General features: G+C 50.1%; 2 protein-coding genes across 4 annotated transcripts in view; one reads left to right on the forward strand and one right to left on the reverse strand.

Annotated features, from left to right (window-relative positions):
* DNAH1 (dynein axonemal heavy chain 1) overlaps positions 1–22,746 on the reverse strand; it is a 74,078-nt gene that overhangs the window by 9,096 nt on the left and 42,236 nt on the right. For 2 of the 3 annotated variants that reach the window (XM_065075075.1, XM_065075074.1), the window contains exons 39-61: positions 22,087–22,206; positions 21,306–21,464; positions 20,912–21,016; positions 19,556–19,696; positions 18,904–19,064; positions 18,095–18,252; positions 17,785–17,958; positions 17,392–17,430; positions 16,127–16,305; positions 15,076–15,306; positions 13,557–13,753; positions 12,725–12,860; positions 11,341–11,549; positions 10,418–10,589; positions 9,878–10,069; positions 9,256–9,366; positions 8,277–8,462; positions 3,323–3,514; positions 3,024–3,191; positions 2,233–2,424; positions 1,688–1,819; positions 1,317–1,442; positions 723–842 (exon numbers count right to left, since the gene is read on the reverse strand). In XM_065075075.1, coding sequence (XP_064931147.1) covers positions 723–842; positions 1,317–1,442; positions 1,688–1,819; positions 2,233–2,424; positions 3,024–3,191; positions 3,323–3,514; positions 8,277–8,462; positions 9,256–9,366; positions 9,878–10,069; positions 10,418–10,589; positions 11,341–11,549; positions 12,725–12,860; positions 13,557–13,753; positions 15,076–15,306; positions 16,127–16,305; positions 17,392–17,430; positions 17,785–17,958; positions 18,095–18,252; positions 18,904–19,064; positions 19,556–19,696; positions 20,912–21,016; positions 21,306–21,464; positions 22,087–22,206 — 3,600 coding nt within the window. The remainder of the gene's footprint in view (positions 1–722; positions 843–1,316; positions 1,443–1,687; positions 1,820–2,232; positions 2,425–3,023; positions 3,192–3,322; positions 3,515–8,276; positions 8,463–9,255; positions 9,367–9,877; positions 10,070–10,417; positions 10,590–11,340; positions 11,550–12,724; positions 12,861–13,556; positions 13,754–15,075; positions 15,307–16,126; positions 16,306–17,391; positions 17,431–17,784; positions 17,959–18,094; positions 18,253–18,903; positions 19,065–19,555; positions 19,697–20,911; positions 21,017–21,305; positions 21,465–22,086; positions 22,207–22,746) is intronic. The other variant, XM_065075076.1, reaches the window with a different exon arrangement.
* Positions 243–7,696, forward strand: LOC110363586 (HAUS augmin-like complex subunit 3). The gene is made up of 5 exons (XM_021296474.2): positions 243–349; positions 4,027–5,234; positions 5,400–5,839; positions 6,473–6,689; positions 7,104–7,696. Exons 2-5 carry the CDS (start codon positions 4,044–4,046, stop codon positions 7,326–7,328), a joined length of 2,073 nt encoding a protein of 690 aa, XP_021152149.2. The 5' UTR covers positions 243–349; positions 4,027–4,043; the 3' UTR covers positions 7,329–7,696.

Here is a 22,746-nt window from a genome sequence, read left to right on the forward strand (position 1 = left end):
CTGGGAGCAGCAGAAATAACATATTTTCTTGCTCAGCTAGTTTTTGGCTACTTTGGCAAGCTTAGCCCACATCACCAGGCACTAGTGACAGACAAAGGAGGCAGCAGGAAGGGGGAGAATAGGGAGAAGCTCCTTCAGAGAGTCATGCTCCTGCCAAACCCTGCGCTGGTAAGTCAGCATGTTTGCCTGCAAAGTGAGAGCAGGTGGGTGGGAATAATCCCTGGGGGACCAAAACAGGAGCAGCTGCCTGAGCCTTCAAAAGAGCAGTGGGTGCCTCTCTAAAGGAAGAGCAGAGGTTAGGGTCTGCATCCCCAGTGCTCTGGCAGCAGGGACTGTGCTCGCCAGCCAGGTAACACCACCCTGATCCCTTCTGTCCTTGGGACCCTACAGGCTGTTGTGGGAGATGCTGGTGTTGTCCTGTGTGTTTTAGGGTGTGGTGAAGGATGTAAGGCCCCCAGGATACTAGTGGGGAGCCAGAATGGGAATATGGCTTATACTTTACCTTACCTTACTTGCTTATAGCTGGTCCCCTTCCTGCCCTGTGCTCATTTCCCCAAGCAGAGAAATCCACCTGGTATTAACACAGATGGGGAGGCTGGGCTGGGACAGTGGTGGGTCTTCCAGCTCTGGAGCCTAAAGCCCAAGGCTGATCTGTGCAGTTCCTAACAGAAAACTGCTTCCCCCATCCTGGCAGACCTGGCTTTCCTCCCCACAGCTCTTACCAGATTCTTGATCCACTTGTTTGCTTGTCCTTGGGGATCTATGTAGTGAGTCCAGCGCTGGGAGAATTGTGTTATTACTCCGTTCTCCACAGAGAGGGTGTCATTGGGTAAGCCGGCAACCTAACAGGGCAGAAAAAGCTGTTGGAACACCTGGTAGCACAAGACAGCTGATCAAAAAGAAGCCCTTGCTGCCCCAGCCCCTCCATGGTCCTGGTGTGGTGGCCAGGGGATGGTGGTGAGAGCACCGATAGCAACTGAGCCCAGAGCTGCAGCGCTACCTGAAGCTGCTGAGTTAGGCTTGGCCAAGCTGTGGCCAGTGCTTTGCTCTAAGCCTGTGGTTTGTAATGTGGAAGCCTCACGGGTTAAGGCTGATGCCTTCAGAGCTGTGGCTGCTGCCCTGGATGCTGCCAGGTCTTCTCCTGCTCATTGTGCAAGAAGCCCCGGTAGCAATTCCAGCTCTGTGGTGTGGAGGTGCTTGGTCGTTATTGAGCTGTTTGGTTTGGGGTCTGTCATTTGGTACGGGTGAGGGGGGGCTGTTTCAGCCTTTGCCTAAGGCATCTTCAGCCTGAAGTGTCAGGTTTTTCAGAAACTTGCCTGCCAGGAGCGGATTTCCACAGGGTCTCCAAGGGTGCTGATCAGGTTTGGCTCCTTGGTGTGAGGAATGTTGTTTTCTGACACCTGCCTCATCCACTCCTTGCACAGTGCCACACGGTACTGTCCCTGCCATGATAAGCACCATCACATCCTTTCTTTCAGCTGCAGCTAGTCTGCTGTGAGCATCTAAACCCTCCTATTTCCATTCAAATGGGACTCTCTGTGCCTCTGGTACAAACACAGAGATCCAGGCAGAACCTCGCACCCTTTTGCCCTGCTCCTTTCTCCCAGCTGATCTGGCTAGCAGCAGCAAGAGGCCAGGGGAGCAGAGCAGCTGAGCGAGCCCCTTGCAGGGAACATTGTGCACTTACTGTGAAAGGGCCCAGGTAAGCCACACAGCCAGCTGCAACCAGCACATCCCCAGTGATGTTGTTGATCTTGTAATCCAGGCTCTCGACAGTGTCCTGCCAGCGCACCTTCTCATCAGCCAGGCTGTTTATGAGCTGTGAGGTAAGTTGCACATGTGAGAGCTGCTTAGTGGTCTAAGTGGTCTAACCCCATGTACTGGACCTGGGTAATGCTGCAGGTGAACAGAGGTTGTAGTGTGGCCCCTGTCATATCCTGAGTTCTGTCCCCAGCTGTGAGCACTTAATTCTGGGATTACTGGGCTGCTCTCAGCTGTCCTGCACACCTGTAGCTGGCTGAAGAAGCTCTCCACAGGAGGACAGCAGCTTTTCACACCAGTGCCTGGCTAGCTTAGCTTCCTCAGTATTGTTGCGCTGCTGAGATCTGGCCAGGCAGCTCCAGCCTAGGATTGTCCTGAGTTGCAGGCACACAGAGGTTTTCACCACTGTGCTCTTTGACCTGAAGTCAGGTTGTCTCATGTAAGCAGACAGAACCCAGCTCTGTCCCTTACCGTATCGGCACGGACCAGCCTCTGTTGACACAGCTCACACTTCATCTCTAGCTCCTCCTTCTTGGCTATGCAGTTCTTGTACTTGTCTTGCAGCATGGCAATGCCATCTTCCACCTCCTGCAGGCGCTGCTTGGCTTCATCGAGGACCTGCTGAGTGGCACGCAGGTCCTCTTCTGCCTCCTGCCAGGCTCGCTGTGGAGATGCACAAGGAAATGGTGGGTATGTTGCGTGTGTGGTCAGGCTCTTCCCCAAAGCCAGAGACCTTGGAGATGGTTTTCCATAAAAGCACTAGATGATACTGAGATCCTCCCCTGTGACAAAGGTTGACCTGCGTAACTCCAGGAGGATGTTCTGCAAGCTCTGGAATAAAAGTAGGGATAAGGAGGGCATTTCTGCAGAGCTCCTGAAAGCCTAGAGCCTGTGCCAGCTTACACAAGCTCAGGATGTGGCCCAGTGGTGAAGAGGAAAAAAGGTTCCTCTGCTTGCACTAAAATAATAATAAAGAAATGGTTAGGCAAGGATTAAGGCTGATGAGGAAATGCTTCTCTAAGTACAGTTTCTGCTGAGCCCGGAACTCGGCACTAAGAACAACGTATCACTTCTGTCCCACCATTCTAAGCCAATTTTTGTTTGTTTATTTTTCTACTTTGTTATATCAATGTGTTTCGAGGCCTTGGCGCTGCTAAGCGTTGTTCTGAACATTGTGTCCTGACCTGCAGAATGCAGTGACTCTGCAGAAAGGGGTGGTTGTACTGTGTTCCCTAACGCAACCGGGTCATGCTGCCTCTTACCCGCTTGGGCTCCACGGCCTTGGCTACAAAGTGGTACTTGTGCATGGCACGGACCCACTGGCAGATGGAGGTGCAAGCTTTGGAGACCTTGGCGATGGCAGCTGGCTGAAACTCTGGATTGTCAATGTAGGGCTGGATGGCTGAGATCACAGTTTCTGGAATATTGTCCTGCAAGGAATGGTGGGAGAGAATGGAGATTGGTGATGATGGTGCCAGAGATCTGACTGAGGAGGGTCTCAAAGGTCTTGGATCTCTGTGAGGCAACACCTGAGCCCTGGTCTCCCTCTGCCACCACTTACCTTGTCGTACTTAAACAGGTTGTCCAGGAACTTCCCTGGGTCCTGGAGAAGGCCCCTGCCTGGCTCCCAGTAGTCATCCACCTTGGTGCCAAGCTTTTCTCCTGGCACCTTTTTGGGCTTGACTTCCTTCATAATACAGACAGCTTCAATCACCAACTTCACACCAGGGGGAGGCCGCTGCATTGCTCGTACCTTCAAAACACAAATGGAGACAGTGGGTTGGCTTGGTTCTTGGTGAGATGGGGTGCTCGTCCCGCAGCTGACCTGGGGAGATGGGGAGCAGAGGCAGGACATTTAGAGGATGCAATGCACAGGCAGGAAGGGCAGAGGCATCTGAAGGGAAAGCTGGTTATCAGAAAGGGCATGGAGCGAACTACAAGTAGGCTGAAAAAGCTGTCCCTGATGCTGAGCCAGGTGTATTTTGCAGACTGAATATGTCTTGACAAAGGAGCTGGATCTGTGTGGCCTTGGGGAGGAGGATGGATGGGAAGGCGGTAAGGACAGGCTTTCTCCCCTGCTCTGAGGGCTCTCGTTTTTCTTGTACCCCACCATAGCAATGCTGCAGCCCATGAGCTGCTCTGTAGCACTTGGGGAGGGACTGCTTGAGTCTCTCCTCAAGTGGGCAGCTAGGAGTGCTGCTGCAGAACCCTTGAGATGGCTGTGAGTGTCAGGACCCTTAAGGATGGCTCCTTTTTCCCTTCTAGTGCTGACCATCCTTGCCATGCTCAGCCAGGCACACTCTGAGGCCTCTCCATCTAACACAGTCAACAGAGGGGCAGAGTTTGTGGCGACGCTGAGGCTGTTCTACCCCCATGCAGACAGCCTCTGTGAGAAGGACTTTGACTGGCTCTTTGACTGCCCTCAGACAAAGCAGTTCCTCGACTGGTTCTGCCGCACGGTGAGTGAGGAGAATGTGCTGAGCCCGGCTGAGGTGGACGCCTACGAGGCCCTGCTGGCTGCAGGCAAGCCCATCCTGGAAGGCGATGCCCTCGAGCAGGCGTTGCAGACGTGCCTCCAGGTGCCGCAGCTCCCAAGCACGATACCAGAGGATGTGGAGGCACTGCGACAGGAGCTTCAAGAGCTGAAGGACTATCGTGACCGACTGCTCTGGCGGCACAACAAGCTGCAGGTTTTGACAGCCAACCTGCATCAGGAGCTGAGGTATTTGGAGGAGGAAGAGAAAGTGGTGCAGCAGGACTTGAAGGAGGCTCAGGCGGATCTGCAAGTGGAGATCTTCCAAACCAGTGCTGTCCTGTGCCAGATCAGCAAGGCTGCAAAGCAGCTGGCAGAGTGGTATGAGGGGAAGGGCCGGCCACCAGCACTTATGTGTGAGATGGATCTTGGCCCTTACATGGAGCTAGAACAACAGGCCACTGATGCGTTTCAGAGGTTCATCCAGCAGGTCCTACCAGGGAGTGTCTGGGCTCCAGATGTTCAGGGAGCAAGTGCACTGGGAGAAAGCAGCCTGAAGGAAAGCCTGGAGGCTGGGACACAGATGGACTCTGACTGGGAAATACTGGAAGGAACAAGTAGAGCTCCTTATCAAGAGTGTGCAAAGACACCATGGTTGGAGGCACCAGCAAGCCAGGTCCAAGGATTGAGGGCAGAGCTGCTATCTGAGGGCAGGAATGGGAGAGAGGTGTTGAGCATGGAGGATGATGAGGAGAGAGACGGCAGCCAAGAAGCCACAGAGACAATGGACACTAAGCAAACAATGATGCCAAAAAGCCTTGGGACTGATGGAGATGAGCTACTGCTAGACCAAGACAGCTTCTGGAAGGAGTTGAGCCAAATTGAGAAAGCGCGTATCTGTGCCCAGAGGGAGGTTATCGTCATGTCAGCAAAAGTGGAGGGCAACTGTGCTGCACTGGAGTGGGTCGAGAGGACTCTGGAAGCTCTTGAGGAGAACCAGGTAGGGCCAGTGTTCCCTTTCCTCCACCACCCCCTGCAGCAGGGTTTGCCTGTGCTGTGGCAGTCCCTCCTCTCCGATGCCGGAGCACAGCTGACACAGCAGGAGGGGCTGGCAGAGCTAGCGATGCACCCTGACACCAGACTGTCTTGTCACCTCCCTGCACAGCATGCTGTCAAAGCAGAGCTCCTGCGTCAGGCTGCCATGCTTCAGAAGAAGCTTCATGCCCAGCGCTGGGACATCATGGAGACCCTGACCCACCAGCTGCCGCCCCTGCTGAGGGCAGAGGCCCGTCTCTCCCTCCTGCCCGTCCTGCAGAGGCAGCTCAGCCTGGAAGCTGCCCATCTGCAGGACATCGAGGGGAGGCAGCAGAAGGCAGCTGCATGGCTGGCGAGCCAGCACAGCCGCCTGGAACTGCTGGAACTGCAGCTGAAACGTGAGAGAAAGCAGCTGGACCAGAGGGCTGCTCAGCTGGGGGAGATGGCAATGGCTATGAGGGAAGCCCAGACCAGGCTGCAGGAGCAGCAGAAATACTTCAGAGATGCCAGCTCCTCCCAGAACAGTTGTACACGCATATGGATAGACCCCAAAGACCTCTCTGCTGTACGGTAAGGGCCTGGGTGTGTGTGTGCATGAGGAACAAACCAGATGTGGAGGAGGTGGCATGGGGAGGGAAGAGGCATGCAGCAGACTCAAGCTACTAGGCAGTCTAGCAGTGCTTTTCTGCCAGTGCAGAGCCACCTCGACTCCATGGTGGTGTGAAGTTCTCCAGAAGATGGCATCTGCTTCTTTCTGGGTGGCTAGGGCTGATGCAGCAAAGCACGGGCTTGGAGAAGGGAATGAGTAGAGAGAACAGAGGGTTTCCTAGGATGTGAAGGTGAAGATTGTATAGGCAAGCGTTTAGCCAAGGAGAAGGAGAGCTGGGCCAGAAGGAAGCACAAAGTTCTTGGAGCAAGGGATTTCTCTGGTTAGGTGTCTTGCACTGACAGGCTTTTCAGTCCTCCTTGCACAGCCCTGGAGCAGCTGGTGTTGGTGTACACGAGCAAGGAGTCCCTGACTGGATCTTGAGCCACTCTGGTCCTTTATGTTGCTGTTACCAGACCTCAGGACATGGGCTGCTCACGAGGAGCTGCTGTCCTCTCTTTGCACCACAGCTGCTTAAATCCCAGTCACACAGTGTACAATGTCCCCTCAGCAATGGCACACTGCTCACACCGCTGACTGGTTGTCCCCTCCTGCAGGCTCTGGGACATGCTGGTAGGGCAAGATCAGAAGGAGCAGCTCTTCCGCAGCTATGAAACCTTGGCAGCCCGGTGCTCCCAGTTGGTTCAGGACCAGAGGGTGCTGGAAGCACAGCTGGCAGCTCCTATGTCCCAGCTCCCTGCCCTGGAGACCTTCACAGAGGAGCTCTACCGGCTGCTGTACAACAGCTCCAACGAGCTGCAGCTCTCCTCTCCGGTAAGCAAGCACTCCTGCTGCACTGGGCCTTGCTGGGTGGCACGGGGCTGGGAGCCGGAGCCCCCTGTGCCATCTGCCCTGGGTGCAGGGGCAGAACTTACAGCCTCTCAGCCCACAGAAGGAGAGGAGGTTGGCCTGATTCTTGCCTTGTCCCAGAAGTCATCCAGTGAGGCACTGGCTGGCTGAGGGACAAAGGTGATTCTTACCATGTTTCACATACACTAAGTATAGAGATTGGGGTGCCCTGGCCCAGTAAGCTGCTGCTGTTCCTTGGACTGGTGTGTCTGGAGGTCAGAGCCAGGTGGGCAGTTTGTTTCTGGTGGGCTGAGCTGTTCCATGGGTGGGAGGAAATCCCCTTCTTTCTAAATCCCCCTCTTTCTGCATGTTCACATGTGTCTGGGCTCTGCCCCTCAGGAGATTACCAAGCTGATGCAGCAACTGAGCACCATGCAGGACAACCTCTGTCAGATGCTGGTAGACCTCCTGAGTGACTTGAAGGTGAAGCGCAGGGCTCTGGAGAATCCTCTCCTGCAGACAGAGCGCAACCTTTATGTGTATTTTTACTGCAATGAGGATCGGCTGAGAGAGGTGGTGGAAGAGCTGGAGAAGCAGGTGTCATCTTCTCTGAAGGACCAATGAATGAGCGGCCCTATGAAAAGGAGTAGATCAAATGGATGCTTGCTCCCTGCCATGTAGTGTCCCCTTTTGGTTGGGCTGGGTCATAATCCTGGACTAAGGGAAAACTCCTGTGGTCCTGGCTCCTGTGACAGATTCCTTAAATGAAGAGTCTCCTTAAGCTGGTGTGGGGGGATTAGATGGTATGTAAGATCTTAGTGCACCTTGTGAGTTGGCACTGGAAGCCTTGCATAGACAGGAGACTCCTCATGCCAGCTCTACAAGAGGAATGGTGCTGGGGGCAAAGGTACTGACACTGTGTCTTTCTCCACCTATTGGGGAAAGGAGTTTTGTATGTTTTGTGGGAAATAAAAAGGTGTGTTATTCACAAATGCAGAGCAATAAGTCCCTCCCCTCCACAGCTGTTACTCCCTGTGTGGCAAAGTCTTGTACTTGCTGAGTACCTCTCTTGGCTACAGGCTGTGACACTCAGCAGGCTCAGAATCACTCTCCTTTCTCTGACTGTCCTATTTCAAGCCAGTATTCCTTTAAGTTAGCCCACCAGCTATTGCCTCTTCCTCTTCTCTGCCTGTGGTGAATCCGCTTTCAAAAGAGCCTGATGGTTCAGACAGCGTGCTGCCAGATCCGTCCCATGCTTGGTGTTGCACTGTGGACCCTCAAGGACAAGCACTGTGGGGTGAGCTCCCCTCAACACCCTCTCGGGCACAATTTGGAAACAACATGTAGGAACACCAAGGAGCCCATTGCTGCCTCTCTGCCCTTCAAAACTCTTTGCTTGTGAAGCTGAGCAGCTGCATGGGCAGCTGCCAATTGTGTGAGCTCTGGGGGATGGACAGAGGTGCTGCAAGAGGCTGAGAATGCTGCAAGCCTATAGAAGGGTTACTGCTGCAAAGTGAGTGGCTGTCTAGGACCAGACCCAGCTCCTACCACCCTCCCCCATGACCCAGTTACCTCTGTAACATCATTTTTTTTGAGGTTCCTCAGGCTGGCAAGAGCAGCATCCAGGGCTGGGAGGGCTTCAGCCAAGTCCTTCTGAGCATCATCAGCAATGGCTTGAGCTGCCTGAGCTTTCGTGTTGGCCTTCATCTCTTCAGCTTGTACAGTGGTTCTTGTTTTTTCAGCCACAGCTGTGTCCACCTGCAACATTGCAGACAGCCTCAGAAGTGTGCTGGAGCCAGAGCACTCCTTGGGCTTGGCTCAGCACTGCTAGGTAAGGATTACAGCTGTTCTAGAAGGTCATGTATACTCCTCCAGCAGACACATGCTGGGGCCTAGATGCAGGAGAGGATCACCTTTCTGCATCATACCAGCAAGAGCGTTTTGCCAGCCTGTAGAGATCATCCACAAGCTCTAGTTCTGGCTGTGCCTGTGTCCTGCAGGAACTAGCTGCTCTACCCATTTTTCCTTTTAGCATAGGGAAAAGGTGCAGAGGGATGCAAAGAGTAGGAGTAAGGAGATACGTTGAGGGTTTTGTTTCTAAAACTGTCACTTATGTCTATCCCAGGGTTAAAACTCTACCAGGAGGTGTCAAGGGGATGTGGAATATAGCCATTTTTTTTTTTCTGTGAGTGGATCAGGCCACCTTCCCAAAACTACGTGGGAAGATGAGAGATTGCAGACACCTTTCCTTTTGCATGCAGAGCTGTATGATGTTAGTGTCTGTTCTCTCTGTCTCAGTCTGGCCATCCCACAGTAGAAGACAGGCAGGAAGGAACACAAGGAGGAGGGAAGGCAGTGACAGCCAGCAGAGGACAGTTCCCTCTGCTGCACTGGCACAAGTGACTGTATGTGATGCACTGCAAGGCCTGGGCTAGCAGAGGCAGGCTGCCACTGGACCAGTTCCCCGGGGATGGGATGTGGGGGAATGACCCCTTTTGGCAACAGGAGCCTGGGCTTAGAGCTGCTCAGGCAACCAATCCAGCAGTGGTACCTGCAGTTGCTCCATCGTTGCCTCTGTGTCCTTGGCTGCCTGTGCCAGGAGAGGGCGGGCGGACTCCAGCTCCTCCTGCATCCTTGCTACATCCTCTGCTGTTTGCAGGAGCTGTGGGAGCAGAGCAGAGTGAGAGCACAGGCAGCACCCACGGAAAACCCCAGGAAAGGGCTGTGCTGCCCTGGGGGCTGCTCCCTGCCCAGGGCCAGGCTCTACAAAGCAGGTACCACCCTGGTCCCTGCTTAAGCAACAAGCTGGTGCTGTGCTTGTGAACAGCAGTGCCTAACGATGCCTGCACGAGAGGCATTACTTTGTAAGCTCATGGCAATCAGCCATCAGAACAATGTTGCTGTTATAGGGCTTTCCATTAAAAGGTTAATAAGAAACATCCTGAGAGGTTTATGGTCCCCAAAGACTGGGGACCATGATTCTTTTAGAGCTGTTACAGACCTTCAGAAAGACTGCCCCTGCGGAAAGCACAGTTCTCATTTGCTTTAGCATGAGTTTTCTCCTGTTACACAGGAGATGTGCAGGGCATCTCACTGCATCTCTGCAGCTATAAGTACACTGCTCAGAGTAGGTAAGTGGGGGTCCAAACTTCTCCTGGGTATGAAGGACAAACCTTGTCCAGGCCCCCTTTCATCCTCTTCTTGGCTGTCTTCAGTTCCTGTTTCTTCTTTCCAATCAGGGAACTGAAGGTGCTGAGAAACTCAAGGTAGCTCTTGGGAGTGACATAATTGTGTCTGCCCAGCTCTGCTAGGTACATCTGACACTTCTTTGCCACGCTCTGATGGATTTCTACACACACTTGAATCTACGAGGTGAAAGGAAAGAAACAATCTTATTCAGTACTGAATGTCTGGTGGGCAAGTCAGTGTGATGCCCACAGAAAGCACAAGGGGCGTGCATGTCCAGAGAGCCTGAAGTACAGTCACAGAAGAGCTTCAGTACCACAGAGAGACAGGATGACAAATGGACGTGGCCATTTCAAGGCATACAAAAACTAACCTGTTCTCTACTTGAATGACCCTGCCATGAAACACTTCTGCTACAGGGTAGGACCTTTCTGCAGGTGTGTCCTGCACTCATTGTCTGTGTGTCTAGAGACATGGCACATTTTGCACACAAGAACCATGCTTTGCGTGTTGCGTGTGGCACCTACCATCCCACTGATGTCTTCAGTACTGGCACCAAGATGTGGGATCTCCTGCAAGACGGAGGAGGCAACAGACTGCAGGGCTTCTGCAGGCCACTTGTTAAACCAGTCAATGGTACAGCAGTTCACAAGAGAGGGGAACTGTCTCAAGCGTGCACGGAAGACTTCTCCAATAGGGCTGAGGGAAAGACATCCAGAAAAGAGATGTTATAAGTATCTATAGATGCAAGGATAAAACAGCTTTCCTACTTCCCTAGAACGATTCTGAACTCTTACAGAGGAAGAAGGAAGGGAAACACCTGAGGAAAAAGGAGGGAGAGAAATAGGGAATGAAAGTTCCGTGCATGTTGCACCTCACTCCTTGGAAGTCCTGGGGATATACTGGAATTATTAAGATAGTTGTGGGATGACGTTTTTCTGGTCTCTCCCTAGGGAGAACACTTAAAGGGTAAGAAGGAAAAGTGATCTGAAGTCTAGTTTAAGCAGGTGAATGCAGAGATTGCACCACCAGACGAAAATCAGGACCCCAATTCTTCTGGTACTTGCACTGAGAATGCCCCTGCAAACAAGCAAGCGAGCTGCTCATGGACTGTGCACTAGATTAATGAGTAAACATGGTGCAACTGAGCTCCCAGTTCAAGCAGGATATTTTTGTAACAAACAGTTCAATGGTGCATGAAGGAGGAGGAAGCTTGTATTTAATCTGGATCACATATAATTATTTTCCTAAACTTTTCAAACTTCATCTTGAAACCAGCAAAGTGTGAAAAAACAGTCTGCAGTCCTATGGGAAGGTGGTATGCAAACCTCACTCCTCCTCCAAAGTCAGGGGCTTGGAAACAAAGGTCCTATGACAAAGTGATGCAAGGCAAAGGCCAAGGAGGGAATAATCAACACTGACAGGGTGAAGTCCTATCCCTGAACTGTACCTCATGCACAGGACCATGTGCATATTGCTGTAAACCCTTCTGGTGTACGCAGCCATCAGATTTGCCTTGGTGGGCTGCTGTCCTAGATCTCGAACAACAGGCTTCATAGCTGTCATGATCTTGTCTTCATCATCGAGGCTGTAAATATTGGGAATGTCACCTGAGTTGAGCAGGTTGTTGATATCCTCAAGGAAGGATTCATTTTTTATCTACGAAGATGATAGCGAAGGAAAAAAAAAAAAGAAAAAGCATTTCTTAAGTCAAAAGATAGTCATGTCTCCACATGCCATGGGGATCGCTTCTATACAAATCTAGCCCTCAGTCTCTGTTATAAGAAATCACTTCTGTGATCTCTCAGATCCAGTAACGCATATTCTGACCTTGCCCAGCATTTCCAATGGAATGGCCATGTTCAGCCAGTTCAGGGGTGGGGGTGTGTCTGAGAACAAGTCTCCTTCTGCCCATTCACTGTCTCCTTACACACAAATTGCACTCAGGGCCTCGCTCGCTGACTTGCAGCGACTCTGCAAACAGACCCCAGGCACCATGTTGCTCTAGGTCTTCATTCTTCCAGCACAAAACACTTTGCTATTAGGTTAAAGCTCATCGATGTGGGAGACAAGAGTAATTGTAGGGATGTGTCAGAGTCTGTGGGATGATCTCCCTGCAGAGCTACACTCACCTCTCCACCTTTGCTAAATCAGAAATACACAGCATCCATCTACTTGAGTAAATGCACCCTCCCACGCCCCCCCTTCTCTCAGATATGCTTCTCACTGCAGGGACGAGGATGCAAGAATAAGCAGCATTTGACATATGCTCATCTCGCTGCTTAGGGCACTGCCAGAAGGGGCTTCATTCCTGTGCTAATGAAGGCAGTGAAAAAGCCTGTGGGGAACATAACCATGAATTCCAGAAGTTGGCCTAGTCGTTAGCAAGTTACAGTTTACAGTAAGAAGCCAACATTATCCTGTGGAACCAGCAGGCATAAGGCCCTAAATCTACTGGTATCTTTGAAAAGAAAGAGAATTATGTTATTTAGGACTTCTAGCATCAGTGTTCAGTGTAGTGCTTAGCTTCAGGCATCTGGGTCTGAAAGCTTTCATCCCACCAAACCCTCGGATGGAGCAGAAAGAGGCTTTCCTGAGCAACATAAGAATCAGCCCACTCACACACAGCTCTACAGTCCCTCTAGCAACAGATGCTCCACCTTTAGTTTCCCTGCAGCTTTTTTATAAGATGATGAAGGTAGGCTACTAAAGACATACAAGTTGTGCCTGGTTTGTACCAAGATTCTCAACCCTCTTTATGGGGATTTATTGAGCTTAGAGAGTTGTTTCTGAGTCCTTTTTAGATGGAGTCCACCATCCTAATGTTGTTGTACCTGTGTGTCTACAAACAGGAATGTCTTGGGCAGACTTTGAATGCCTGCCTTCATCATGATCTTCCTCACATCATCTCGCCATTCGGTCATGCCGTAATTTTTGGACAGTTCGATCTGGAAACACTCATAATCTGCCCTAAAGGAAAGAAAAGCCTATCAAGTTACATCGAATTAAAATCTCCTCTTTCATCAATCCTGAGTATGTGTCATGGACTCAGGGGGAAAGGTCTCAAGCAAGTTGTTTTCCTGCAATGAGTCCTGAGCACACGTCTGTCCTTGTGCATGCTCAGCCACCAACCCAAGAGCATGTTCTACTCAAAGCAGAGATACCTGAGCTAGAAACCAGAATTACAACTGCATGAGCTCACAAAGTCACAGCGTTTCTTGAGCCCAGTGCCTGAGTGTGCAGAGAGCAACTGAACATGGGGTTTTTTGTGATGCTGCCTCCAGAGGCTGGTGGCCGTGGGAACCGTGTCTGCATTTCCCAGGATGACACCACATATTAAGAGCTGGAAGAATTTGCTTCCCAGCCTAGTTCCCTGGCCCTTCATGTTTTCCCCTTGAGTTCTTGGCTCTCAAAACTCATGGGTCCTACTTGCCAGGCTACCAGTGTCACCTGATCACTTGTCACTAGTAACTCCTGTCTTCGCATTCCTGCTGCCCAGCTCCCAGTCCCTCTACAGATTTTTCTAGTGTAGATGTGCATGTTAACTAAGCCCTAGCTCTTGAGAGCTCTGAAGAGTTAGCCATCAGTAAAACATGTAACCATTAGCAGGAAGGGCAGGAAAAGAGATTCTGCTGCACAATATATGCACAGGAGCACATTACTTACATGTGAGATGCCAGCCTGGTGAGAGACTGTCTCCCACTTCCCCCAACACCCAAGAGAAGAGCATTCCCTGGAGCCTGCCGCAGGATCCGGCTGATTCGGCAGATGTGCTGTATTGCATCCATGAAGAGCACAAGCTTCAGCTCTGGGGTGTTGCTTTGATTGTACTCCTCCAGGTAATCCTCAATCACCGCCTTCAGCTGTGGGCACAAACAGTCAATTGTGGCTACCAGAGAAAAGCAGGAGGGCAGAGCCCAGTGCTCAGCAGGGTCTGGGAGCAGCTGCTGGTGAGGAGGTGATGGGTCTCCTTGCTCCATGCTCTTAGAGGAACTGGGCTGAGTTCAGTGAGTGGTGGTGGCAGGAACTGCTGAACAGTGACCTTGAACTAACTCAGGCAAGTGACTAAGGTCTGCTGCTCCCAATAGTGCTGTTTGTCCAAAGAAACAGCAAGGCATAGTTAAAAAGAAAATAACTTATGGTGGCCTGACTCATGCTGTTCCAGGGCCTCCCTCTGGGAGAGCTTCCTCACTCTATGGCTGACCAGTGCCTGCTGCTGCATCCCGTGGTCGGGATCCTGGCTGGAAAGGGCAGGTGCTGGAAGAAAACCCTGCTGGCTGTGGATGAGCAGAGGAGCACGCTGTCCTCCTAGTCCAGCCATTGCACAGAACAGCATAGGAACAGTCTCTCCTGTCCTTTTCAGGGCATCCTTTCCACCTGCCCTTCAACAGCACTCTCAGGCCAGAGCATGAACTGAAGTATGAAGACATGTGGGATTTGGTCCTACCCACTTAGCAATCTCACTGTGAACCTCGGCAAGCAACATAGCTGGAATTCCTACAGTGCCGACATCCCTGTTGATGTGCCAAAGTCCTGCGCCCATCAGCGGACAGTGCGGAGGTCTGGTAAGCCTGGCTGTCTCAGCCCTGCTCACCTTGATGTGAGACAGGTCTACCCACTTTGTGCAAGAGACTGGAAAGCTCACTTAATTACCAGTCCCTGCCACACAACTATCACAAAAGGAGAGACAACAGGATAATCACCTGTTTCTGATAATGAGTGCAAAATGCACTGCTCATTGCCTTTGCTTAATTATCACTACCAATGTACTTGCAGTATCTTCTCCAACAGGGAATCTGGAAGTAACATTAATTACTTGTAAAGGTCAATTGTGAAGCCTTTAATGGCAAAAGTAGTATTGTTTGGGGGTAACGCGACATTTCTTTCCAGTAAATTTCACTTTTCAGTCCCAAGTGCAGCTCACTTGGGAGATTTGGCATAGCAGGCTGCCCCCAGGATGGTAATGCAGAGACAGCTTGTTCCACCTCAACTTCCCATCACACCAAATGCAGCCACCATCCATATCTGGGGTAGGATTTCACAGGAGAGCCCTGACAGGATGTGTGATTCCAGACACTTTCAATTCAAGCAGCCCCATAGTTACCATTAACTGCCTTCTTTTGTTTGCAGAAGACTTGGAAGATGTGAACATAGCTCACATCATCACGATTCCCTGGGTCCTTACCTTTTCCTGGCTGTTGATTGCTTCATACTGTTTGACAATGGCATCTGGCTCCATGAAGTCCCCAAACAGAACTGGCTGGGAGGGGACAACCTCCTCAAAAGTGGTGTCAAAATCCTCCATCATACTCTTCATCAGGTTGTCAAACCAGGTGCGGTCCTCCTTGCTGACCAGGCGATCACAGAATACCCGGCAGCTCTCGTGGTACCACAGTCTCAGCAGCTGCAGTTTGTTCTGGTAGGAAACCCCAGCAAAACACCCCCATGAGAGAAGCAGAGAAGTATTAAGAGCTTGACTGTCAGGAAAGCTGGTTCCTGCCCAGCGTGAGGCCAGCTCTGCTCCTGCTAGTAGCAGCTGGAGCAGAGAAAACTGGGTGGAGGAAGCTGCATTCCCTTATCCTCTCAAAAACAACCCCTGTCAAAACAGCTGCTTTGTAGAGAGCTCATTACAGCTTCAGCTAATCCCCCTTTTATTTGTCCATATGTCAGACTTTAAGAGATTTAAATTTCATGTTGTTTGTCCTTATCTTCCCCCAGTTTGATTTATTTTTTACTGTTTCCAGAAGTTCTTATGTTTTTTTGGCAAGATCCTTTCATTCAAGTGTAGCACAGAACTGGGGTCCAAAGTACTTGCTGTGATAAGTCAATCCCTACTGGCTAGGCTGAAGCCAGAGCAAGGTCCTCAGGAGAGCCGAAGGGGCACAAGACATCATTGCTACAAGCTGGTAACAGGACAATGCCTCTGTCCCCACATGGTCTCCTGTCTGGTCCCCTATGGCTCCATCCAGCCCTGAACAGACAGGCTGTGTCATACTGACTCCCTGTGGCCCCTCATCTGCTTCCACAAGGAAGGGCTGGGGTGGTGGTAGGAGGATCTCTTTGCTATGGGTACTTGGTAATATTGCCAAAGAGAAGGCCACCACATTCATTGAACTGTACCAAAATGTAGCTTCAACAAGCAATTGAGGCCTGTTTGCAGGCCTGTCAATGAGGCTTGAACTGGAACTATTCTGGTCTTCCACAGGGTGCACGGCTGTGCTGATGGGAGGACTCACCTCCACCTTGCTGGGCTCGGCCATGAGCATGCCCTGGAACACCTTGGAGAGGTCTCTCAGGTTGAAGGTGTAATGTGATTTTGCTGGTGTAGGCAGCAGCTGGGATGTGATGGTCAAATACACACCAATAGTGGCATCAACCAAGGGCTCATTCAAGTCTTTGACTGCAACTGCTTCTGCTGCAGAGACAGAGAAAGGTGGAGAGGATACCAACGTGGTGACTCTGGGTTGAGAAGGTCCTACCAGTGCAGATGGGTGGCACTGAGTGCCAGAGGTGTCACTAGGACTTGGACAAGAACACGCTTTTCTTCTGCTTCCTTATGCAGAGACTGCATGGGGACCTGACCAAGCACTGGTTCACTGCAGTGGACAGTTTGCCAATGGGTTTCCAACCCAAGGGAAGCAAATGTGGGAAGAGAACATATCACAACAATTCTGCAGTGTTAAGACATCATGCACCTCAAGGGGAGAGGAAACACTGCCAGAGAGGTAGTTGGTGCCTACCCGAAATACAGGCAGGTTTTCCTTCTCCTTCCTTGTAGTCCTCCCTCAGTGGAGTCTCAGCTACTTTTAAGCTAGAAGGTGTGAGTGTCCTCTTAGCTAAACCACCCTGCAGTCCATTGAGCTCAGCAAATGCAAAGCCACTGAGGAATAATTTCTTATGCAATAGTCTGATAAGATTTAAACACACCTGCCAGTTTTAAGCAAATAAAATACTTTTAAAATATTTTTTTCCAATCCAAATAATTATAAACACTCCTCTGACACCCTGGCATTTTATACTTCTTTTTTTTTTTCATTATTTCCAATCTTCTTTACTTTTTTAAAAACACAGCTAGTTGTTTCAGTGTGCCCCTGAGCTCATAGTCAGGTACTAATGCCTGTGAATACTGGAAGCACTCAGAGACCTCAGCTTTGCTTTTCTCATAGCTCGCTATTCTCACTCCTTCCCACCAGCAGATTTGCAGATGAGGGCACATTTCCAAAGATGATCCTAAATTCCCACCCTGTCAAATATAAGAGCGCTCATTTAACTCCAAATGAACCCTTTTTTCTGGGTGGCTGCAGCACCACGCTTAGAGCCTCCCTGCTCAGCTGTCCACAGGCTGCAGCAGATGGAGAGTAACAGAAGGCTCTGCTTCCACAGAAGGCTGTTGTCTGGGCAAGTGTCTGTCTGCCGAAAGCACAGGTAAGCTACGCCATGCTGTGCCCATCAGCTTGGTCTGTTCACAGTCTCTCACTCTCATCTTTCTGCTCTTACTTACGCACTGGCTCTCTGTGACTTCTTTCTCCTAGGAGTCCATCTAGAAGAAGACAAAAACCCTGAGTTACCACTTTACTTGCTGAGGTGAAGGATATCTGCAGCACTTATCACAAACAAAATCCTCTTTGAAAGGCCTAGGCTATGGAACATCTTATGAAACTGTGAGAGCCAAAGCTGAAGTTTGCTGATTTGCACCACCAGAGTTTGGCCCTGAGACTGTTTGCTAAGATTCAAACAACACTTTCCAAAAAGCATCTTCAAAAAAACTAACGCAAGTTCCAGTTTCCAACACTTTTATCAGATCATCAGTATTAATGCCTCCCCTTCCAACCTCTATTATCATTGGGTTGACTTGTAACATGAGGAGAAGGTGGCAGTTGTCTGCAGAACGTACCCATCCAGCAGCCAAGGATGGTGGAGAAGATAGCCTTCTTGCTGCTGTCTTCCATCTCTGTGAAGGAGAGGTAGTTGAAGTGGCGGGTGAAGCGTGGGGTGACAGCATTCCTTCCTCCTCCAGGAGGTCCCATGGCACAGACAAAATTAATATCTACCAGCTTCTTAAAGGTACCTTGAAGAGTGGAAAATCAGGAATTAATGACAAGTTGTAGCTAAAACCCCTTGCCACACATCTCCACAGCAGGTATGCACATCTATCAACAGGCCAAGTTTTGCCATGAGTACTGGGCAAATAATTTGGGTCGTACCGATCTGTTTCCTGTCGTACCAGCCCCCATGGTCCATCCACTGCCGCAGCAGCTCGATGGGTGGCTGAGCACCGTATGTCTCCAACATAGGCATGTTCAAGTCATCAATAAAAAATATGAAGTACCGCCCAACTGGAGGCCCGAACACACCCTTTCGCCTGTAAGGACAGAAGCCACATAAGGACACAGGAAAACTCCTGTTGCAGTGTAACTCCTCCCTTGACCCAAAAGCTGTTTTTTCTCCAGAGGTTTCCTGAGCCAGCAGTTTCAGCCATCCTTGCACTTACACTCCATATACCCCTTTATATGGGCCTTTGAACAGAAAAGTTCCAGCGCAACATTTGAGGCACTGGCTTCTTTCCAAACAGGAGTGAAATTTTGTCTACAAATGCACAGTATCAATGAATATACAGGTGCAAATAAAATCAAAGCTTGAGCCTGTAAATCTTTTGGAAACTTCAAACCAGCAGCTGACCAGGGAGGAAAATGGGAAGCAGCTGACCATGGGGGTCAGCAGCCACATGTTCTCCCATGTTCACACCTGCGCTGTGAAATGTAGTATTTCTGGAATAACTAGAATTGGAGCAACTTTTACAGACCCCCACTAATCCTTCTTACTTTCTTGCCACTGTATCAAGTTATTACTGGCTCCCACAAGCCCAGCTCAGATTTGTTGTGTTTCCTGTTTGTTTCCCGCAGCTGTATGTACTTGGGGCCTCTTCAGGTCTTGGCATGAAACTAACTGGCCAAGTTGATAGAAACACTAAGCTCAGGGATACTGCCTTTGCAAACACAGAAAGGAAACTTGCCTCTTATCCAGTTTGCTGTCAATGAGATCCTGGGTTTGGTTGGCAGAGGTGCGTGCCGAAAACATCAGGAAGTGGGTGATGTATCTGGGAGGCAAGTTCTTCAAAAGCTTGTCTGTAATTGTGAGAGTCTTCCCTGTGCCAGTGGGACCAATGCAGAGAACCTAGAAGCACAAGCAGACAGTCTGCATTTCCCAGCTCTCTGACATTTGCTGCAGGAAATGCAGGTTACTCCTCACTTAGGCATTCAAAGGCTGGGGGAGGCCAGAAGGCTCGCTGCTTCAGTAAGGACATGTGTTCAAGGTAACAGATCTCTTGGCGTGGCGGGAATCCAACCAGATAAGTATTAAATGGAACCACGGGGAATAGGTAAAGAGGGATGGTGATGGGCTATCCAGCAATTGATGCATTTCGGTTGAAGAACTGAGTGTTGATATGCCTTTGGGGCACTGACATGGTGCCTGGGGACTGAATGGAGAACTCCTGTTGCTTAGTCACAGCTTTTGAGCAGAGAATTAAAAACGCATGAGAGTGGGAAGTAATCTCAAAGTATCAGGTAGCTGTTAGGTTCTGACTGTACTGGGAGAAGAAAAGGTGCTCCTGTTGAAGAGAACAAGTTTGAATTAAAAAACCAAAGACAAGGTTGGGCACATACTGGCTTACGGTTGGTGAGCAAAAGCCCCAGCAGGTAGGCCATTCGGACTGTGTTCATCGTGGGCACAATAATGTCACAGAAGTTGGTATCAGGAACCATGGTGAACTTTGCTGTAGGGTCCAGCCACGGCTCCCAGCACACCTGAAAGGTATAGGAGTGTTTAGAGGGGGTGGTTGCATCTATCCCCTATGGGAATCCAAACCCAGTATTTCTGCTGAGTTTTCACCATCACAGCTCCTTATGTAGTAGTTCAGATTCTGATGAGGAATTGAGCTTTCCAGACCCCCGTCTACTCTTGCCACCCCTACCTTTCTGCACAGCAATGCTGTGAGTGCCTGACTCACTTCCTTTGGGAAGGAGGTAGCCCAAGAGTTAGACATCATTGCCCCAGCAGCAACATGTCTGCCTTCTGTCTGAGAACTGGGATCAAAGGGTGATGGAGCATTTGTGATCTTTCCAAGAATGGGAATTCTGTCCTAAGCTGACCTACCCTGTGAGTGTCCCCACAGCAGAGGACAAAGAGGGCTTAGCTTGGATCCTATCTTCATGTCTGGTGCCATCGCCTGTGTTGCACTCCGTGGCACATGGACGTTTTGCAATTGTACAAGACATGGATGACGTGCTGGAATGAAGGCACAGACTAACCTCCCAGAGCCCACTACACAAGTGAGATAGAGGTTTTTATCAGGGATGTGCTGGAGAACACTGAGAAAATGTGCATTCCTGAGCACCCCATGTGGCCTTCCCACAGAGTCAATACTGGCAGCTTCTGTTAAGCATCTGACGCTCATGTAGGGCTCTTTACTTAGCTCTGACTCCAATTTCAGGAAGGGGAAGCATTTTTCCTCTTTTTTTTTTTGTCTTTCAGCCGAGGGCCTGGTGACTGTCAGTCAGATGGGCCTTGCATGCCCTACTGCTCTGCTATCCCCTGTGAAAATGATGGTGTATTTGTCTGCCTTGCTCCTCCTCCAGACTGCTGCACACAGCTCTTGAGCTGTTGTGCACTGCTCTCTAACACAGGTAGACCTTTCCATCTGAGCTTCTCCCTGTCCTCCTCCAGCGGCCACACTTGTAGAGCCCTCTCACTTTCCCGAGCACTGGCAGAGGCACTCAGGTCTGAACTGACCAGCCTTTGGCTCAGATTCAAAAGAACTGCTTTATAACCCTGAGGGCAAGAAACTGCTTTCTTCCTTCAATGAAAAGCTTCATTTCACTTTAAACATTCTCACTTGGTTCCTATAGCCCTTTCTTATTTACCCTTGATGAGAAAATCCCACCAAATCTGGCAGGACTGTGTTGCTTCCTGATCCCTCCCTGCAAATTTCCCAGCTTGGGTTTGAAAGTGAAATATTTTACCTCCTTAATGACCTCCTCATCCAGATCTTCTTCAGGACTGCTAAGCCCAGCATCATACAGTTTATAATCATAAACCAGTCCTTCTTCTGGGAAAAGTAACTGGATCTGTGGGAATAAAGCTGGGGTGAACTTGGCTGCCACCGTGAATTCACAGGAGGATCTGCCCTACTGCAAGGAAGAGTTTACTAACAGGATGCTGCCCAGGACAGGGGGGTCAGGTCTCTCTCCCAGATCTTCCAGCACCAGGGGGGCCTTGAAGTTTGAAGCAGACCTGTTACACCAGATCCCAAGAAGCAGCCCATCCAAAGCCTCCAAACATTCAAGCAGCTCTGATACCCATTCCTCATTACCAGTTCCTCTATAATAAGAGAGGATCTGCTTTTCCTTTCCTCACCTTTTCCTTTGCCATCTTCTCCCTCAGCCACAAGCTGAAGGCCGTGCGACCTTGGGAGTCTCCAGTAGCACCCACGCTCCAGATCAAGGCAAATATAAACCAGGGTTCAATCAGCTCTCCAATACGAGCCATCTTCTCCTGGGGAATCCTCCTAACTCCCTGGGAACCAGACAAGAGCAGAAGTAAAATTCTCAGGCATAGTTAAGGTACACAGAAAACAGACTCTTCTTAATTTCTCATAATTTTGCTTGGCTTCTATGTAGCTTTTTCTAGCCATCTTTTCACAGGCCTTGTCAATGCATTCTGTGGATTAAAGCTTGCTGTTTCATTGGTGTACTTGCGAGACTGCCCTTGATGAACTAATGTCACTCAACAGGAGCTGGGAGAAGAATGTAGTCCTTGGTTTTTAAATTTGAAAATTGTCCAGCCCTCTTCAATACCAGTTCTCAAAAGACCTGCAATCTGAAGTGCATCACTGCTTAGCTCTGATCTTTGCTTTCAGTAGAAAATTCAGTAGAAAATTTTAAAATTCCCTCTGCTACATATAAAAGTGAACTTCCCTCCAGCCTGGTAGGCAGGGAGTTTATCTTTTAGTGGGCAAAGCACAATCCTTCTGGGTTTGCCTGTGCTTGGCAGGATGCTGTATTGCCTTCTGCCATGTAGATAAACTACAGTCTGACCTTTCTGCACCAACATTTTGTTCTGCAGTGACTAACCCTCTGCATGACTTACTGCCCTTAAGAGTCACAGGTGCACACAAGTGACAGCAGCAAGATCCTACCTCACTGGGAATGAAAGGCTGAAACAAACATTCCAAGAGCACGAGGAGGCTCCTTGTGAGGTTACTGTCTGTTGAAGCTGTTATCTCCTTCACAAACCGCCGGACAAAGCCGATGGCATCCTGTAAGGAGAGGCAGGAACAGCCCACTGTCACCATCCAACATACCTGACTTGGCTTTTACCTTCCAGGGTTCTGGTTTCTCCTCACTTCCCTGCAGGCTACATCTAGCAGGGAGGGTATGACTGAGAATGCTGCATCCTGAGTACCAGCACAATGACTAGAGAAAAGTAAGTCAAACAACTTGGTTCAGGCTTAGCCGCAAGAAACCTCTAGGCCTGCCTCTTGGTTCTGTGCAACAGTGATGTGCATCTTGTGCCATTGCTGCTGTCAAATGGTTTGCTCCCTTCAGACCTTTCTTTGCGTTCAGGGATAGATGCCCCGTCCCTAGAGACATCCCAGGCCAGGCTGGACAGGGCTCTAAGCAACCTAATCTGGGTGAAGATGTCCCTGCTCACGGCAGGGGTGGCACTGGATGAGCTTTGAAGGTCCCTTCCAACCCAAACTGTGCTATGATTCTATGACCTTTACTTTGCAGCTCTGGGCTATTCATTCAAATAGTGGATCAGGAGATGAGCAGAAATGACCACACCTGCTCTTACA

The sequence above is a fragment of the Columba livia genome, chromosome 10, assembly GCF_036013475.1.
Source record: "Columba livia isolate bColLiv1 breed racing homer chromosome 10, bColLiv1.pat.W.v2, whole genome shotgun sequence".
NCBI lineage: Eukaryota > Metazoa > Chordata > Aves > Columbiformes > Columbidae > Columba > Columba livia.

What these genes read in the sequence shown, in the direction of transcription:
- LOC110363586 (XM_021296474.2), top strand. Translation starts at nt 4,044, where the DNA reads ATGCTCAGCCAGGCACACTCTGAGGCCTCTCCATCTAACACAGTCAAC. An exon ending in AAGCTCTTGAGGAGAACCAG is followed by an intron (nt 5,235 to 5,399) that starts GTAGGGCCAGTG and finishes CTCCCTGCACAG; the next exon opens with CATGCTGTCAAAGCAGAGCT. An exon ending in AGCTGCAGCTCTCCTCTCCG is followed by an intron (nt 6,690 to 7,103) that starts GTAAGCAAGCAC and finishes TCTGCCCCTCAG; the next exon opens with GAGATTACCAAGCTGATGCA.